Consider the following 20,664-nt stretch of genomic DNA (forward strand, 5'->3'; position numbering starts at 1 on the left):
AGGTATTGCGATCCATGATGCCTTTATGCTACCATTCACACTGAATTTTTCCCATGTCTTCATCTTCAGCATTTCTAATTCTAAAACAATTTGGTAATGTGGATATAAAGATAGATCGCGCTTTCATTGGTGGTTTCATTTGGTTGCTTTTATTGTCTTCCACTCTATTATATTTCATTAAGAAGCTTAATTGTTTATACTTAGTGTAATTATTGGTGAAGAAGTAGAGTTTCATTTTAATTTGCCATATTTTTGCCATTTGTTTTTCCATACATCTTTTTACTGTCTCTCATTATTTTGGTTTTTGCTGTTGTGGTGGTGTTGGTGGTATGTTTTGAAATGTTTTTCCTCTGCATTCCTCAAACAGGAGAGGTAGAACAACCTGTTGCGGACGATTGCATCAAGCTGTAACATCCTATCATGGACTTTCTGGAACAGTAGCATGTTGTTGGGATCCTTTTTACTTACAGTGGTCTCTGGATCTCTCTGTTATGCTGGATTTCATCAGTGCTTCAGAACAGATATAAACTTTTGGAAGCCTCTTGAAAAGTTTGTGTGTGTGTGTGGGGGGGGGGGGGGGGTGTATGTGTGGGACTCTCTCTCTCTCTCTCTCTCTCTCTCTCTCTCTCTCTCTCTGTGTGTGTGTGTGTGTGTGTGTGTGTGTGTGTTTGTATGTGTGTGTGTATGTGTGTGTGTATGTGTGTGGGTGTGTGTATGTGTGTGGGTTATGTGTGTGTTTGTATGTGTGTGTGTATGTGTGTGGGTGTGTGTATGTGTGTGGGTTATGTGTGTGTGTGTGTTTGTATGTGTGTGTGTATGTATGTGCGTATGTGTAGGTGTGTGTGTGTGTTTGTATGTGTGGGTGGGTGTATGACTTATGTCTGAGTAAACAATACAGAGTTAGAGAGATGACTTAGCAGGTCAAGGAGCTTGCTGCAAAGCTTGATGGTCTGAGTTTGAAATTCCTGGAACAAACTTGATGGGAGAAGAAAACTATTCCCACAAGTTTTCCCCCGACTTTCACACCTGTGTCATAGAAAATGCATTTGCTCCTTTCATTTGCACATAGTTAATTAATTAATTAATTAATTATAATTTAAATGTATTATATAGTCTTAAGGGAGATTCAGAATTCATAATTTCCTCTTCAGCATGGGTATGGGATCAGAAAGATCTATTTTCTTGCTATATTGGACATAGCTGTTCTCACTCCTAATTAAGATACAAGAACTTGTTTGTCAGATTAGATTCTTGATTATACAAGGAGATGGTACATAACTACTTTTCTATTTGAAGCAGGGATGTATGTAGCCCAAGCTACCCACAAATTTGCTATGTATCCCAATATTCTTCATTATACAAGGAACTGTATATAAATATTTTTTTATTTGAAGTATGGTTGTATGTAGCCCAAGCTATTCTCAGACTTGCAATGTAGCCCACAATGGCTAACCTCCTCCTTGCAGTGTTAAGATTATAAGCATGTATCCCCGTGCCTGAATTATCAGTGCTGGGGAACAAATCCCAGGATCATACATGTAGGCCAACACTCTACTTGCTGAACCAATTCTCAGATCTCCACATGCCCAGCTCAGACTGCAAAAACACAAGTAATATAAACAAAGAAAGAAGAATACCAAACACCCTCTGCTAAAACCGTTAGTCCTTCAGAAATATTTTGTAATGAGAATTACTGAAATGAATCCTGGAATACAGAACTTAAATGAATATTCATAAATATAATCAAAGAATTCAAGATGTTTAAAAAGACACAAAGAAAGATCTTGGTAGATTTATTGAGGGTCAGAATAAACTCCTAGTGAAGTCCAAGGTAAGTGGAAACATGGCACAGGTATACAATGGAGTACTATCCAACTGCAAAGAAAGATGAAATTTACATGTAAATGAACAGAACTGTAAAATACAATAGTGAGTGAGGTAACCCAGTCTAAGAAAGATAAAGATCACATGCCCTCTCTTGTTTATGCATCCTAGCTTTGAATGTTTTGTGAATATATAACCTGAAGCAACCACAAAAGCTAAGACTGTAAAAAGGAAGAGAAAGGAGTCTAGAGAAAGAACAGTAGGGCACAGGTATTGTGGAAGTGGATGTAAGAAAAACAGCTGGAGGCATTAAGAAGGGAGACTCGTGTGATAGCATATACTAGTGAGGATGTGGAGCAAGGGAAACATTCCTGCATTGCTGATGAGAGTCCAAACTTCTACAAGTATGTTGGAAATCAATTTGATGTTTTCTCAGAAAACTGGAAAACCTCAAGACTCAGATATACCACTCGTGGTATATACCCAAAAGATGCTTATAGCACCTTTATTCATAATAGCCTGAAACAGGAAACAACCTAGGTGTACCTCAACTGAAGAATGGATAAAGAAAATGTAGAACACTTACACCAAATGTATCCTCTCTTAAAGAAACACAGAGGCAGAGGGTGGAGAAGAGACTATGGAATGGCCAACCAATTAACTGGCCCAACTTGAGACACATCCCATGGGCAAGCACCAATCTCTGATGCTATTTATGATACTCTGTTATACAGGAAGACAGGAGTCTATCATGGATGTTCTATGAGAGAAGGATGCAGACACCCACAGCCAAACATTGGATGGAGTTTGGGGACTCTTATGGAAGAATAGGGGGAAGGATTTCAAGCCCTGAAGGGGATAGCAACTCCACAGGAAGACCGACAGATTCAACTAACCTGGACCCTTCGGGCTCTCAGAGACTGAACCACTAACCAACAGGCATGTACAGATTGGACCTCGGCCTCCCCACACATATGTAACAGATGTGCAGCTTGATCTTGATCCCAAACAAACTGAGCAGTGACTATCCCAAAAGCTGTTGCTTGTACATAGGATATGTTCTTCTAGCTGGACTGCTTTGTCTGGTCTCAGTGGGAGAGGATATGCCTAACCCCACAATAACTTGATGGTCCAGGTTGGAGAGATACCCAGGGGGCCCCACCTGCTCAGAGGAGAATGGGAGGGGCAGGGGAAATTGTTAGAGGGGATGACAGGGAGGGCGGCAGAGAGCAGGATGTAAAGTAAATAAATTCAAAAAGGGAATATGGAAGTCAGGGTAATATAATAAAGACTGGGAGGACTATAGGAGGGATGTTACACTAAGGATGCTTGAAATTTTCAGAGACATTTTATAAGTACATTTAATATCCATATATATGTATATGGGACTATGACAAATGGGCTGATAATGTTTCTTCCATTAGCCCTATGTTATCTAACAAAAACCTAGAGGCAGACATAGGAAACATCTTATGCTAGTTGTTCATGATGGGGTTGGAGAGCTGTGCCCAAGGAACTCCCAAATCAATGTAAGCTGAGGCCTCTCATCCCTTACTGAGAATGTGACACATTTAGCTCAGAGGAACTGAGCTGGAACTATGTCTCTGGAAGCTTCTTCCCTGCCGATTGACTCCCATAGCATTTGAAGATCCTATATAAGGTTCAAAAGGAGAAAAGAGATCGCTGGTCCTACCTAGCAGTTAAGTCTATGACCACTGCTGCCATTTTACTGAGCTTTCAGGATATCTTCACTGCTTTTTACAATATGATCTTCTGATAGCAGATATCATATGAGATCATCTCTTAGGTGGAGTTCTGAAGAAAGAAGTTATTGTTTGTTTTCATGTTTACTTGGGGGGATTCATTTTCACACAAATATATAATGGATTTTGGGCTTCTTTTCTCAGTCTTTCCCTCCCCTTTCCTCATTCCTACTTCATCCCTTTGTTCTTCCAGACAGTTTCACATCTATCTTCACATACACGTTAATGATGTCATGGGTCTTTATAAATCACAAATGAAAGAGAAAAATATTCTTCTTCTGTGACTCATGTAATTCACTAAGTGGTATGGTTTCTACTTAAATATACTCTCCTGCAAATTAATACAAAACTATTCAACCTCTCCAGCCAACAGAAGAATGGAAATTAAATCTACACTGAAATTCCACTTTATAGTATCAGAAGGCCATCCAGTAAGAGAACTAATAACAACAAAGCTGGATACAGACATAAGAGAACCTTTATACACTGCTGGTGGAAATGCCAACTTTAATTGAGGAAACCCCCCATGCCACTTAATGGCAGTGAGATGAGAGAAAGACACATTAAAATGGTTATATCAACATTAAGGTGCCATTAGTAAAGGAAATACATTTAAGAAGATGTGAGATGTAGGAAAGCCCCTTGTCCCCAAGATGGAAACCAAAACCATAAGTCTGCTTTTTTTTTTTTCCTAAGAAGAGGGGACTCTGAAACTCAACCAAAATAATCAGCCAGTTTACACATAGGTAAATGTCCTATCTTTTCAACCCTCACCATTCTCACAAATCTGTAGTGAAGTGTATTTTATACCATGTTCTAGGAAATCCTAAGGGGACATGTTCAAAAAAAAAGATTATGCCCCCACAGGGAACACTCTGGGAACATGGGGACAAGTTAAAACATAGCAGTGAAATATAACATTGGAAGCTGAGATTTTGATCTATGAAAGGCTAAGAAAAGAAAATCATAGTCTTTGGGAATTCATTGATACTTTAGAGAGAACAATGGATTTCTTTTAGCAAGTAGGTAAAGGTGTAAGCAGGTCTGAAGCAGAGGGGGTACTTTCTATGTATTATTGGATGTAGCTTATCAAGTAAGTCCTGAAATTGTGAACAAATCACACTAGGCTTACTTGGCTCCAGGGAATAGTGTGACGTAGACACTCTCTACACCATGAGGGTGAAGCATGAGTGTATAGGGAAGCTTGAAAGAGCACCTGAAGTGTATTCTGGAAAACTTTTGTGGTGATGGAGTATCAAAGTGGAACTTAAAAAGAAAGAAAGAAAAAAAAAGGCAGAGCTATGTTCATAGTTCCAGAGACATATCACCATGCCACAGATTTTATGAATTTGAGGAGAATTGATTGAGTAGTTTAGTGTCCATCCAGACAACCTGGGAGAACTTAGCTCTCAAAGGATTGTTCCATCTTGCACACAGACCTTGTCTAGGGGAATAGAGTACAATGTCAAGGTGTAGCCATTAAGATTTTCTGCTGATTGCTCAAGTGGAGACTTGAACTCTTAACCTGAGAAATAAAAGGCTCAAGGCTATCTCAGCTGGTAGACAGGCTCTGGCTTTCATCTCCGTTTAATAACTAGAATGATACACCTGCACAGAGGGCATGTGGCAGGGAAAGATGAAAAGGCACTTGATGGCAAGAAGCCCTTAATCTGTGGTAAGAAATGCAAAGACAAGGCCCATGGTACTGCATGCTGGTAGAGGAGTCAGTCTCTGGATTTACTGGGGAGGCAATGGGCTATAATCTATGGCCAGTGATAGGACTGAAAATTCAGAGATAGGCTTATTTCAGTTTTCTCCCTTTTTGGAAAACATCATTAGTTTTGTACAGGGTAAAGTCTTGGGAAATAGACTTTTGTTTTTGTTTTAGTTTTTGTTTACTCCCCTGGCATTACCATTTAGCATGTTATAACCGACAAACCCTGACTTCTTGTTTGTAGATGGTTCCAAATTCTGTTAGAACTATTTGATGTGTTTATCATCCAGGACCAGGCTGAGATAATTCAGACATGGTCTCATATATAGTATTTATAATTTGTTTATTTGTTGTCTATTATCATACACACATTCACATATGCACAAACACACACACACACACACACACACACACACACACACACACACTGAATGTCCAAGGAAACCAGACTATGATTGAAGATGTGTAATTGTGCACTTGTTCATGGAAACCTGAAATCAACACTGGACTCATTCATTCTCCACTTTATCCTTTGAAACAGGACCTCACTGAACCTGGAGTTCAACAACTGGCTCCTCTGGCTGAAAACAGGCTTCATGAATCTGCCTCTCTGTTCTGCAGCTTCTCCCAGTCCTGACACTGCAAACAAGGCCTCAGGTTTCATGGTATAAGAATTGGTAGTAAGACCCTGTTGCTTCAACACCAGATGTTTCATCCTCAGAGTCCTCTCTGAAGTCCCTTAGTGACAGTACTCTCTAATGCGCATGCAATGACTTAACAATTTTTCATTGAACTACATTTACTAGAAAACAAAACCTATTCATTTTAACTTCCCCATAATTTATGTTTTATCTAATATGGTATTTGTTCAGATAAATACTAAACTGAAACCCAAAGCAGAATTGGCAAATATTTCTGGACTCCTACTTAAATGATTTAACTCAGTTTAAATGTGGAAAGACTCCCCAAGCCTCCTGAGGAACCATCTCCTTTTCTATCCATAGTATATGAATTCTTCCACATGTGCTGGCTTTATGCTCTGGCAAGACAAGGCTGCCTTTCTCCCACTAGTTTGAGTCGCTTATTATTCTCAGAGTAAAGATTTCACTCATATTTTTTAGCTGCAACCTGTAGGTACCTAGAAAAATTTGTCTTTGTTTATTTCATGTTTTTATTTCACTATTAGTGAGGTTTTCATCTGCCTATCGAAGCGTATTTTTTAAATTTACCTTCAGAGTTTTCAGCCACGGAAAAGTCTAGGCTCAGGTGCTTAAGTGAGTCTGAGAAATTGCACAAACATTTTTTAAAAGCACATTATAAAACCCTCATTTAAAAAGTATCAACATACACCCATTAAATATACAGTAAAGAAAATTTAATTCCACTCAAACAAATGGAGCATTCAAACTGAAGGCAATATAATAGTTAATTTTATCATATACCATAGATGAAGGAAAGCTTCCAAGTGTAATGTAACATTTCAAACGAATTGAAAAATATTTTCTTAGGTTATAAATCTAAATCCCCTGGACTTAATCTAAACAAAACAAGCTTCCTTCTATCAAAGTTATCCTCTCACTGAATGATTTAATTTCTAATAGAAGATACTTTCAAATCCACAGAAGTCTACTTATGGGAAGATTTTTGTTCCATTTGCTACCTGCAGAATTTTCTGTTTGCCCAGGATACTAAAGTAAGAATAGCCCCTTGTGCAAGAACTCACTTGTCTCTTTTGTTACGTTCTTTACTTCAGACAGTCTGTAGAATGAACATTACAGTTCAACAGACTATCTTTTTCCCCTTAAAAGCAATTGCACAGTAAAAAAAAAAAAAAAAAAAAAATGAGGCCTACTAGATTTGCCAAATGAAATGGTGTTTGCTTGATTGTTCAGTTGATTGTTTAAAAGCCTCCCAAATGGAATTTGTGGCAGGGAATGACCACCTTTCTTTTTCTCAGAGCGGAACTAGTTCTAACACATGTCCATTAAGTTTTGTATCCCAGATTCCTTGGTGCAATCTGTTCCAGTTGCCTGTTTGCTGAGTGGCTGGATGACAGACTTTGTGTTCCTCGCTTCCCCACTCCCTGAGTGGTGTTCTTCTGGTACTCACCACTGAAATAACTAGCTGCATTAAAGGAAAGTCTTACGGTTGGCTTCTAGAAGAACCAAATTGAGATGGGCCACAGCTTCAGGGTTGTCTGTTCTATGCCTTACCTCTTTCCTCTTCAGAAACACCCACTGTACTCCAACCTTCTGAGGACAGCAAATTCCATACCGTGAGCCTTTAAGCATCTGGTTCTCCATGCTTCGTGTTCTTCTCTTCCTGCCTTCACACTAGTAACACTCTCATCTTCGCTGAGATGCAGAACAAACACACTAGAATACGATGTTCATCTGAGCATGTGACTCTTTAGATGTAGTACAAGAAGGAAAAGCTTCATGATACATTTAGTGTTCATTAATTTGATGTCTCCATTTAAAAAAATAAAAAGAGTTCAAGAATTTAATAATGACTTTTGGACAGGGATAGCATGAGGACAAGATGTAGCTATGAGTGTCTCCCAGTTTCAATGGCAGATCCGTGAGGATTCGACATCAGAGGATTTAGATTCAATAAAGCTTACAAGATTGGAATTTTAGGACTGCGTTACCGTCATTTCTGAATTAAGTTTGTGTTGTGTTTTCCTTCATGCTGCTGCTTGTCTGGGTTCAAGAGAGAAAGGTCTTGCAGAAGTCATCAAGAAAAGGCTATGACAGGCAACAGGCTGAAAGTTAGAGCTAAGCAGTTCCTGTTGAGATAGTACAAAGGCCATTTACTTAATCCACTGCTGTTTGAGAAGGATGTGCTAAGTGCAGAAACTACAGTTTCTGGCCTCAGAGGATCACAGAAGGCAGGTCAGCTACAGAAGCAAGCTCCACTGCATCAAGAAGAACCAACAAGAAAGAAGACCCCCCACCAGGGCAAACCCCCTGCATTTACCTACTCTCTTTGGAAAACCTCCTGCAGTGTCTATAGGAAGATTTAGTTTCATGTAGTAATGCTGTTTAGATGAATTAATGATTTCATAATTCCTTATCATGATTTTATAAAACTCCCTAAATTGATACAAGTAATCTCAAGCCCCATATAGAATAAAACCTACAAATAGAGTCTTGTGAACCATCATGTATCATGGGCTAATTGCACTAGAGAGAAAAAAGGCTTGGAATAAATTTACAACCTAGGAATACATTCCTTTTAGGTTAGGAATGAGGCTACTATCTGGTAACTAAATGTTATAAACTGGGAATGGACAATTTATTGTAGGTACGAGAACAGAAAATAAATGATGGAGTAGTTTATCTGTACAAAGTTTAAAATAAAAAGACACAAGGCAGCTGATTTGTCTCTTGACAAATCTGTTGTAACTTGACATAAAAACTATTGTTTTATACCCAGAAGATGGTCCAACATGTAATAAGGACACATGCTCCACTATGTTCATAGAAGCCTTATTTATAATATCCAGAAGCTGGAAAGAACCCAGATGTCCCTCAACAGAGGAATGGATACAGAAAATGTGGTACATTTACACAATAGATTACTACACAGCTATTAAAAACAATGAATTCATGAAATTCTTAGGCAAATGGATGGAACTAGAAAATATCATCCTGAGTGTGATAACCCAATCACAAAAGAACACACATGGTATTATACTCATTGATAAATGGATATTAGCCCAGAGGCTCAGAATATCCAAGATACAATTTGCAAAACACATGAAACTCAAGAAGGAGGAAGACCAAAGTGTGGATACTTTGATTCTTCTTAGAAGGGGGAACAAAATACCCATGGAGGGAGTTACAGAGACAATGTTCAGAGCAGAGACTGAAGGAACAACCATCCAGAGACTACCCCACCTGAAGATCCATCCCATAAACAACCACCAAACCCAGACACTATTGCAGATGCCAACAAGAGCTAGCTGGCAAGAGCCTGATAAAGCTGTTTCCTGAGAGGCTCTACCAGTGAGTAGCAAATACAGAAGTGGATGCTCACAGCCATTCATTGGGTGAAGCACAGGGATCCCCAATGAAGGAGCTAGAGAAAGTACCCAAGGAGCTGAAGGGGTTTGCAGCCCCCTAGGAGGAACAACAATATGAACTAACCAGTACTCCCCAGAGATCCCTGGGACTAGACCACCAATCAAAGAAAACACGTGATGGGACTTATGGCTCTAGCTGCATATGTAGCAGAGAATGACCTAGTCAGTCATCAGTGGGAGGAGAGGCCCTTGATCCTGTGAAGGTTCTATGCCCCAGTACAGGGGAATGCCCAGGCCAGGAAGTGGGAATAGGTGGGTTGGTGAGCAGGGGGAGGGGATAGGGGATTTTCAGAGGGGAAACTAGGAAAGGGGATAACATTTGAAATGTAAATAATGAAAATATCTAATTTTAAAAATCTATTGTTTTAAACTTATAATGAACTCGTGGAGCTAGAAAATAGATAGTGGATGTTCAGTTAGGTACTGTTCTTAATGGGCAGATATGTAAATGGTTCTTCTTTAGCTCTTTAAACCTTATTGATCTATGACATGGACTATAAGTTTAAACTTACTATGAACTTATAGAACATAAAAGTGCTTAGAAAACAATGTGATCTATTTCTGGAGAAGGTATAAAATCTAAGAAAGACAAGAAAATGGTAGTGCAGACCTTTGCTGCTTCATCCAGTGTACATATGTCTCTCTGTGTATGTACCTGACTTTGTTTTCTATTCTCTCTGGCTCATGAATTAATGAACTCTGAGTTTCTCAACAGGCTAGTGAAAGGCCCTTGAGTCAAAGAGAAAAGAATTTAAGAAACTAAGTGTTCTTAATTTCCCTGCTGCTATCAGCAGAAGTTAATTTCTAGAAGCCATCCTCTTTTGACCCCAGAATGGCAAGGGACAATTAAATTTCCAAAAGTCATCATCTGGTTTCAGACTAGCAGGAGAGAATTAAATTGCCAGAAGTCAAAAGCTTTTGGCTCCTGCTAATGCCAACCTTGCTGCCTTACTCAGTACCTGAATGCTGAGCTGAACCTCAGCACTGATCGTCCATACCTTCCCACCCAACTAGCTCTGTGCCTTTCCTTTCTTGAGAAAAAACAAACAAACAAACAAACAAACAGGCAAACAAATAAACCAGAATTTAAAAACAAAAATGAAAATCCACAAAGAAACATGTGTACACATGTAGGATAAACCACAAATTCAGAAAAATGTATTAGCAAAAGTCCAGTAAAATAAAAAAAAAAAAAAATGGCCAAAGTCCGGGCTGGAGAGATGGCTCAGCTTTTGAGGGCATTGACTGTTCTTCCAGAGGTTCTGAGTTCAATTCCCAGCAATCACATGGTGGCTCACAACCATCTGTAATGGGATCTGATATCCTCCTCTGGTGTGTCTGAAGACAGCTACAGTGTACTCACACACATAAAATAATGCTTCAAAAAATGCCCAGTTACTTCTATAAACTATAATTCTCACAAGATCCCTGATAGAGGAGCATCTATGTCTTATGTCTTACTAATGTTTGTTTTTGGATATATATATATATATGTGTGTGTGTGTGTGTGTGTATGTAGATATATTAAATATATGTAAAATTTTTATGTGATATGTTATAAGATTTATATTATATATTATATAATATATTATATTGTATGATATATGTAATCACACATACACATATTTTGTTCTAAAGTTCAAAATTTCTTTTTCCCACTTATATTTTCACAGTCAGATATGAGCTGTATTAACTCAAATATATACTTGTTTCTCCAAGTGCCTCCCCATTTTGGCTCTTCCCTGGGACTTCTACCATAGGGTCTCCAGACCACTAAGCATCCAATGCTTGGATGAGCACAGCATTGTTATAAAACAGCCTCTCTCCCTTTACTTAGCAGAGGTTGTAAGCCTCTTGCCTCACTCTGCTCTCCTCATGTTCTAATGTCTTAGTCTTGTCTGTCACCCAGTGGACCAGATTTGGTTTGGTCCATGGCCCCCTTCCTCAGACCATCTACCTGGACTTTGGCCCTCCTGAGAGGTGCTCTCTGGCTCTCTGTGCTCTGGGAACTGTTGTTTCCTGCCTGCTGTTCCTGTGACCCACTCAAATGGTGCTTCTCTACTTCTGAAGTTATCATCCCCAGGAAGGTTCCCCAGAGAATGGGCAAAAGTGATATGTCAGGGCACATCACCTATAGCATGCGCTTTAGGGGACAAAGACATGTGGTCCACATGAAACTCAAGAAAAACATGATTCCTCAAAATTTTCCTGTGTATACCTCTAATGACCAAGGAGCCCAGCAGAAGGAGTACCCATTTGTTCCTTGGGATTGTTACTTCTACAGCTACCTGGAAGGAGTCCCTGGGTCCCAAGCTACACTAGATACCTGCACTGGAGGTCTGAAAGGTATGATACAGATGGATGACTTCATTTATGAAATCAAACCGTTGGCATCTTCTTTCAAATTCTAGCATGTAATTTCTCTGCTTGTGGTGGATGAAAGGTCACGTAAGTCTAAAAAGTGTAGAAATGATGAGATTATGGCAAAGGCAGGTGACCCCCTTGAAGAGACTAAGCTTGCTGGAAGTCCCAGAGCAGCCCCTGCATATCTGTGGCTTTACCATTTGAAAAGTTTACGAATACACTACACAGTGACTCATGAATTATTCAAACAAACTGGGAACAATTCCATCACCTCACTTGAGTTAATATTGATTATGAACAGTATTTCAGATAGCACTTCTAAAGTGAGTGGATTGATTGTGTATGCACATTGTGTGTGGATTTGGAATAGGAATGACCAGCACAAGGTACCCTCAGAACAGGACAGAGAACCTTGGAACACTATGGAATCTTTTGGCCTATGGAAAGCTAGTCAAGTGAAAAATGATTATGCCACTACAGCTCTTCTCCTTGGATCAAGACCTGGAAATACAGATTATGCAGGCTTTCAGAATGGATTGTGTAACCCCAACTGGGAAGTATTATATACATACATAGGAAAAAAATTATTTCTGGCTGGATGATACAGTGGGTCACCTTCTGAATGTAAGCCATGATACACCCAGCTGTGTTTGTTTCAGAAGGAGCAGTTGTCTCATGGATGAATTTCCTCTTCGTGATATGATTAGCAATTGTTCCCATAATGAGATACATAGGAGGATCCATGACTGGGACCCTTGCTTGAGTTTAGAGCGTCACACATATGAACAAGAAAACTATGAAATTCCTCGTTGTGGAAATAAGAGAGTAGAGGCCAGTGAGAGATGTGATTGTGGTTCTGTGAAAGACTGTACCCCTGATAAGTGTTGTGAAGTCAATTGTGACTTCACTCAGGGTAGCTCTTGTGCTACAGGAGGTTGCTGTCTGTCTTGTAAGTTTGCACCCACTGGAACAATATGCAGAGACAAAAATGGTCTTTGTGATCTTCCAGAGTACTGTAATGGATTCTCAGAGCATTGCCCAGGAAATTTTTACATCATGGACAGAACTCCTTGTTCTCCACTGGCAGTCTGCATAGCAGGAAACTGTAGTGACCATCATTTGCAGTGTCAAGCTCTTTTTGGATACCAAGTAAAGGATGGTTCACCAGCAGGCTATAATGAATTAAATGTCAAAGATGACCGATTTGGAAACTGTGGTATTAGAATCATACGAGGAGGAAGCCAACCTGTCCCATGTCAAAAGGAGGATGTTTTTTGTGGAATGATCCACTGCGATGGTGTCAGTCGTATTCCTGGTGGAGGTGAGCACACTACCTTTTATCACCTAAAGGTTCAAGATGTTAAAGAAGAACAGTGCTTTGGGTATGATGCACACCATGGGACAGAACTTCCAGAAATGGGGCTTGTAGTGGATGGTGCAACCTGTTGCCCTGGCAAATACTGTAAAGCTCAAAGATGTGTTGCTCATCCAACTTTGAATTTTAATTGCAACATTAGTTTGTGTAACTTCAGAGGGCTGTGCATCAACAAAGGCAACTGTCACTGTGTTCGAGGATAGCAGCCACCACGTTGTTTATAAATAGGAAAAGGTGGTAGTACAAATAGTGGCCCTCCACCTACCACTCAGAAAAGACATCAAGCTGAAATACATGTGAGTGCCAACAGGCTAATAGTCATTTTAAGTATTTGCGTGATTCTTATCGTGGCTTCAATTCTTTTGGGGGCAGTTTTTAAAGCAATATTTGTTTCAGAAACTAAAGAAGAGGAGTAACATCCTGCTGTTAACAGACAGTTGACTTCATACCAAACTATTTGAAGTCACACAATAGACAAAATCCATGTCAATTGCCATAAGAAATTGTCGATGATGTGTAGCCATTGGTAAATTGGAAAATTTCATCTTGAAATAAAATCACTAAGGAATAAAAAAAAAGACTTTAATGTTTGCTTAACAATTCAATGCATGAAGCATGTATGTGTTGAATATGAAATGTCCCTCATGGACTCATGTGTTAATGCTTGGTTCTCAGCTGACGCTGCTGTTTGAGAGTCTCTGGACATTTTAGGAGAAGAGTCCTAGCCAACTGGGAGTAGTATCTTTACTGAAACTTCTCCCTTCCTGTCTCTAGTCTTCCTGATCTTCATGAAGTGAGCAGATAAACTCGGTTCTACGCATGCCAGTCACAGTGATATTCTGGCTACCATGAACTAGAATCAATGGAGCTATGGCTGAAATGTCAGAAGCCATAAGCTGGAATAAGTTTTCACTCCTCCTCTAAAATTATCAATGTTAGTTATTTTTTCCCAACACAAAACAAGTAACACAAGCCTTTGAGCACATAATCTATATAGGATACCACATTCAATCAACTTTTGCATATTAAAAGTTGTCTTTACAATTGTTGGGCTTCTGCTAGGAATAAAACTGGGTCTAGCTATACTGGAAACAACATAAGCAAGCAATATAATTTATATTTATTAAATACTTATGCAAAAATCTTCAAAACATAAATAAACATTAAACATAAGAATATTTTCCTTCTTCGAGGGAACAATTAAAAATATTATAAAATAAATCACCAATTAATAATCCAGTACTAGAAAGGATCTGTCCAAATTTATGACAATTGTACTTGATGTGAGGAATATAACTAACAATTGAGTGAATGAGTGAGCTAATGAATAAATGAAACTTTTAAAAAGTGTATTGGCATTAGAATCAATTTACCTGACATTTACCCCTCCATTTCCTGGCTTGATTTAACCATTTGTATATGCCTACTTTTGTAAACATTAAACATAGATAATGATATTATCTGCCTCACAAAATCATTTATTATGAAGGTTAAGTCAAATTAAGTCACCTTAACAATTTGTGGTAACTGGTTCTTAACAAGTGTAGCCTCACCTCCCCCAGCCTTAAGGGTTCCACTGTTTACACCTGGATGGAGCTTCCCTCTCAATCATTCTGCCACACCCACTGCTGGAACCTGCCGCTTTGCTGTTTGGAGCCATACACGTGGTCACCCTGCTACTGGACCCCAAGATTATTTGGCGGGAATCGGGCCCCTCCCCCTTCCTTCATAATGGAGTGCTGAAATAGTAAAAATTGAACCTTGAGCAGAGAGCTTTGTCTTGGTTCCTTCCTTATCTCGCACAGCCCAGCCCCTCTTCTCTTCCAGGTTTCCAAAATGCCTTTCCAGGCTAGAACCCAAACCTGTGATCTGCTGGCCAGACACAACAAACAAGACTGGTTATGTTAACACTCCAGAGCTAAGACCTATTGTGTGTGTTTTTGGTGATGATGTAGTTGTTTGGGGACGAGAGATGAGCAGAGATCCAAGGCTTCTTAGCACTTCTAATACCAACAGAGCAAATGAAAAGGTTATATTTCCATATTTCCAGGTATAGGTGCTTGCGTTCTAAGACTAATTTGTGTCCCCCAAATTAGTTTGCACAAGAGGGTCTGAACATAACTTCTGGGAGCTTACCCCCAGCTAATTCTCATTTATAAATAAAGATGCCAGCATCCAATAGCTGGGGAGGAGACTGAGAGAGGGGAGGTTTAGGTTTCCCTGACTGGAGACCTTGGAGAAGGAGGAAGGAGAGAGACACCGTGCCTGAGGTGTGGACAGGAAAGAGGAGCAAAGCTGCCAGGTGAGGAGGCCAAGAGGACGAGGCCCAGAGGGCGGCTCAACTGAGTCTAGACCAGCCAGGATGGAATGTAGAAATTAGTAAGTAGTTACTTGGGATTATCGACAGGAGGTAGATTCTAGCAGCATGGAGGCTAGGCAGGTGCCCAGCTATTGTACTGATTAAGGCATATTAAAATATAAAGGGTGTGGTGTGTGTGTGTGTGTGTGTGTGTGTGTGTATGTGTGTGCTTCATTTGGGAACATAAACCATAGACCATTGGGGTAGGTAGCAACCCCATGACCATGATGGGGTTTATTATTAAATATTCTATAGCTAGGTACTAAATAGTGGCTCATAATGGAGCATTCCAATTCCAGTTGCTACTTTCCAGGAACCTCCCTTGGATGGGCCGGCTAGGCTGGTGAGGCAGTGGGAGGAAGAGCAGTTGTTCAGATCTAGCTCTCAGGAAGTGTGAGCTACATGCCAAGGGCAAGTCAAAAAGTTTACAAAGGCTCCTGGGCTACCTGAAGTTTGCCACTGAGAACTGCTGAGGAGCCTTAGTGGGTGTTATCTTGGCCTTCACTGATGAGGAAAAGGAAGAAATTAACAGAGGACACTAAGACCAACTTCTGGAATGACAACCAGAGGATGAATGGAGCATACTCAGTAGAACTGGCAGCAACTGTGGCCCTGCTGGGCTCCTGGGACTGCCATCATAGTGTGGGTTTGCTTTGTGGGAGCAAGGCCTGGAAGCGGCTTTCCTAAGAATCATATAGCCATAAGCAAAAACATGTCTATTCGAGACATCCCAACATAATATCATCACCTTTAGGTGGTCCCTGGGACACAGTCCATGTAGCATGTCAGAGCCCTAACAGTTTAGGGGGCAGCATTCTGAAAAAGACCACCTTTCTCATGTGTACCGTTTCACTGATGGACCCTGAAATATCTGTATCCTGTGAGGCACAAATACTATTTGAAAAACAATGAAACCTGATTCAGTTAGTAATTTTATACACTAAACAAACTATCATTGGAAAAATAGCCACAGTCATTCTTGTATTCAGCTATAATTCTTCTTTATTTGACTGCTAAATATAGGGGAACATTAGTATTGCTGTTGACTTAATAGAAGGCATTATAGGCTTGAACGGCAATGCAAGAAACAGAAGGGCTATGATCCTGCTCTGGGTTTCGCAACGTGTGGTAATGCTAAGTGGCTGCGGCAAACCATTCAGGTGTTTCTGCTGGACTGAGATCGCCAGCAGAGCACTCCTTCTAACAAAGCATCAGGTAAGACTAGCAAGCAGTTGGCCATGGCATCATTCCAAAACTCTTCAGCAGACCGGTGTCCACTTCCACTCCAGCTTCCTTACTGCAAAATAAAACAATAGATTGATAAAGGTGAGGACATCCAGAAAAAAGTATATTGAAAATTATACATTAATGTGTAGATGTAGTATCAAATGTGGAAAGAGTTTCTGTATTAGGCAGTAGTCCAGCGGGCTCAGCAGATCAGATCTGGTCTTACAACAGTTATGCTGGCTTTCCAGGCTGGGGATGTCTAAGGCATACATTTACATGTCCTGTCCTCCTTCAGGATATCCTCTGTAGCAATTCCTGCATCATTCCCTAAACATGATACCTAACCCAAGAAGGGAAAGTGAGTGGGAGTTCTACTAAAGTCCACCTTTTTTTTAAATGTACCACGGCATAAAGCAGAGGCAGCAAGGATCTTCTTGTCTTTCTTTCTGTGTCGATTTTCTTGGCTTTATAATGCTGCTATCAGTAGAAGAATGATTACAAAAACGTCTTTATTTGTTTGCTTCTGTTTGTTCCCAGTTGATACAGTGAAACTGTCTGGAACAGATAAGATAAACTTGACTAATGAAGATGGACGTTTGCAGCAGGGAAGGGCCAAGTGGACAGAAGAAAGCATCAGAGATGAGATGGAAATAAAACTAATTTCTAAAACATAGTCTGATAGAACACTATGATACAATGACAAGGGAGGAAATTACTAGAACTTTCAATTTCGAGGTATTAACTCATGACAGAGGATAAAACAATCCAACATGGCCAGTGGAGAATAAAGGAGGCCAGTTGTTCTTTCATAGGTAACTCTTTCAACTTTAAACTAGGTTAGACCATAGGCAGAAGCCCAAAAGACATGTGCTTGGCTGGCTCCAAAACGTGTCTAAGGGCGCAAGGAGTAATTAAGGCAGAAAGGAAATCTAGTATCACTGTAAAAAGTGTATGCTTTCCACATCCTTTATGATGAATGGTATTCAGTGGAGTGGAAGTAGGCAGGAAGAGCACTATGGTATAGGGGTGGCTCTGTGCAGCACTAAAGAGTCCAGCCATAGCCAGCTATTAGGCATTAGATAAGAAGCAGAACACTCATCCTTGAGAGTCTCTGAGGAAGTGACCAAATTATAGATCCTTTATATTGCTAACCAATAAAAGTTATTAATCAGATTTTCCTCAAGATGTCCTCATGTAGTAGTTAATACTACAAATAATTTTTAAACTCATCATTTGGCTCTCATTTATGAAAGATTATGACATATATGCTAAACTATATATATACATACACATATACACATATATATGCAGATCTGTACAACATGGTATCTTGATGCTGTTTTACAGTGAATAAAATTTTAAGTCCAAGGAGATTAAATATCACATTTAAGGCCACTCTATTACACAGGCAACCTTAATTTAATTAGAGTTCTACTTGTTTTCATTGATGGTATGGCCACAAGTTAGTCTGTCTTAGTCATGCCAATGCAAATATTGAGTATGGCTTTATGTTTTGTCATCAGAAATGTATATGCATATGTTTACATTGAATAAAATATTATATTCAAAATATCTCAAGCGTAGTATGCCAAACATGGCACACTGTAGTTCTGGACATGATTAAAGAGGCTGAAACAGGACTAACAGTTCAGGCCACGCTCATCCCTGCCCTCAGATGCTTCTGGGAGAGCAAAGGCATGTTTGGCACCACCACTCAGTGTCTGTTTAGGAATGATAGATGGGACTATGCCAGGTAGAGCCATCATTTTAGATGCAGTCTGAAGTTTCTCCATTCCTTTGCCAAGCTCAATATAGCTAAAGAGCTAAACATAAGAGAAAGGAATGTAAACACTTAAGAAAGATGAGGACAATTAAATCAATCAATAAAACATCCTTATCTTCAAGCTGACACTCTGGCAGGTCAGACCTAGCTTTTTTATTGCCAACTGAACAAACCACACAGTTATTTAGGATTTAAGAAAATTTCAGAAAGAACTTAATATACTTAAAAATTCATAACTCTGAAGAGACTCTTACTCAAATTGTTTCTTGCTACAGCTGAGTTTGGTTAATAAGTGAGTGGAGCCTGTGAAACTTTAAGCCAATGTTGCAGAAAGCATTTTCTCTTAAGAATGGGCAATGCAAATAGGGTTTTGTGCTCCTGTAATGTAAATACTCATACATTTTCCTGCAAAATGAAGGCAGAATGATCTGCCTCATTGTGCTTGAAATATAAAACCAGATTTCATACCTCCAGCATTCAAAACTACTTCCAAGAAATACATGCACTAACAAATAAATTTCTCCTATTAAGAGAGAATGTAAGTCATTTGCATATATTTATAACTATTTGCCTTGATGAGAGGCATCTGTGCAATCACACACACACACACACACACACACACACACACACACAAACACACCTTTGTGCCTGGGTTTGAGAAAAATGTTTCAGCAAAACTTTGCTATGTTTGGGCCAATTAGTAAAGGCTGAGAAATTGTTGTGAGACTGTTTGAACCTTGAAGAAATGTTGTTTGTTTAGAGAATCTGCACTTGTTACTACATGAGAGCTTACAGCTGCACTGACCTTGGTCCTAAGACACTCCTGGCAAGCAATAGTTTGTACCTTTATCACTAGCCATGGTCAAAAGGGGCTGAGATTTGTGTGGTTCTCTGTTCTCATTGGCAGGATAACTTTTGGTAGTTGCAACCTTTCCTGGCCCCAACTAACCTTTTACAATGTTTGAATAAGGTTACTGGAGTGAGCTGGCTGGGGATCAGTCCCTTCCAAGAAGGCTGAACCCCTCTGCTTTTTGGAAAAATGAAAGCTTAGCATCTTAGTGAGCTTCTTTCTTGACTAAGGTACCTAGGACCAACATGTAACAATCCGTGAGACATGGTATTATAGTTTATTATCCACAGAAACAAAGCCTAATTAAGGGGAGCAAGGGAACTTGGTGGTAAAGGAGATAGGGATGGTAATGGGGGTGCTGGGGATCAGCCGTGGGAAGAGACAGGAGAGAGGAACAGAGGGCCAGGATGGGGGGCTAGGGATCATCTCTAGGACTTGCCAGAAACCTGGGATGTGGGAGGCTCCCAGGAGTTTGGGGTGACTTTAGTGGAGAAATAGAAACTGAAGTGGCCACCTCCTGTAGTCAGGTAAGATCCCCAGTGAAAGGATAAGGACACCAACCCACCCACAAAACTTTGGCCCCAAATTTGTCCTATCTACAAGAAATGCAAAGACAAAGATGGAGCAGAGAGTAGGTGAATGGCAAACCAATAATTGGCCCAACTGGAGACCTATCCCATGGGCAAGCACCAATCCATGACACTGTTAATGATACTCTGTTATCCTTGTAGACAGGAGTCTAGCATAACTGTCCTCTGAGAGGCTCTACCCAGCAGCTGACTGAAACAGATGCAGTGACCCACAGCTAAACATTAGATGGAACTTAGGTAGTCTTATGGAAGAGCTGGGGAAGAATTGAGGCCTTGAAAGAGATAGGAAGTCCATAGGAAGACCAACCGAGTCAATTAACCTGGCTTCTTGAGGGCTCTCAGAACTGAGGCACCAATAAAGAGCATATACAGGCTGGACCAAGACCCTCCACACATGTACCAGATGTGCAGCTCAGTCTTCATGTGGGTGCCCAATAACTGGAACGGAGGCTATCCCTACAGCTGTTGCCTATCTGTGGACCCCATTTCCCTAACAGGGTTCCCTTGCCTGACATAAGTGAGAGAGTGTGTGCCTAGCCCTGCAGAGATGTGCCAGGGTCCAGGGAGATACCCAGAGAGGGGCCTCTATCCTCTCAGAGGAGAAGGGGAAGGGGATGGTGGGACAGACTGTATAAGGGGGAACCCAGGAAAGGGAAATGACAGTGGTTGTGATTGGGAAGTGAAGAATGAAAGAAAGAGAGAGAGAGAGAGAGAGAGAGAGAGAGAGA

At 40.2% G+C, this 20,664-nt stretch overlaps 1 protein-coding gene and 1 pseudogene across 50 annotated transcripts in view; one reads left to right on the forward strand and one right to left on the reverse strand.

The window, feature by feature from the left end:
• Positions 1-11,281: 11,281 nt before the first annotated feature.
• On the forward strand, positions 11,282-13,588 carry LOC110302553 (annotated as a pseudogene).
• A 2,877-nt stretch (positions 13,589-16,465) lies between these two features.
• Mlip (muscular LMNA interacting protein) overlaps positions 16,466-20,664 on the reverse strand; it is a 241,799-nt gene continuing 237,600 nt past the window's right edge. For all 50 annotated transcript variants that reach the window (XM_029481434.1, XM_029481438.1, XM_029481428.1 and 47 more), the window contains one exon: positions 16,466-16,783. Coding sequence is in view for 27 of the 50 variants with exons in the window: in XM_029481442.1 (XP_029337302.1) it covers positions 16,781-16,783 (3 nt within the window). In the remaining 23 variants the exon portion in view is untranslated. The remainder of the gene's footprint in view (positions 16,784-20,664) is intronic.

The sequence above is a fragment of the Mus caroli genome, chromosome 9 (assembly GCF_900094665.2).
Source record: "Mus caroli chromosome 9, CAROLI_EIJ_v1.1, whole genome shotgun sequence".
Classification (NCBI taxonomy): domain Eukaryota; kingdom Metazoa; phylum Chordata; class Mammalia; order Rodentia; family Muridae; genus Mus; species Mus caroli.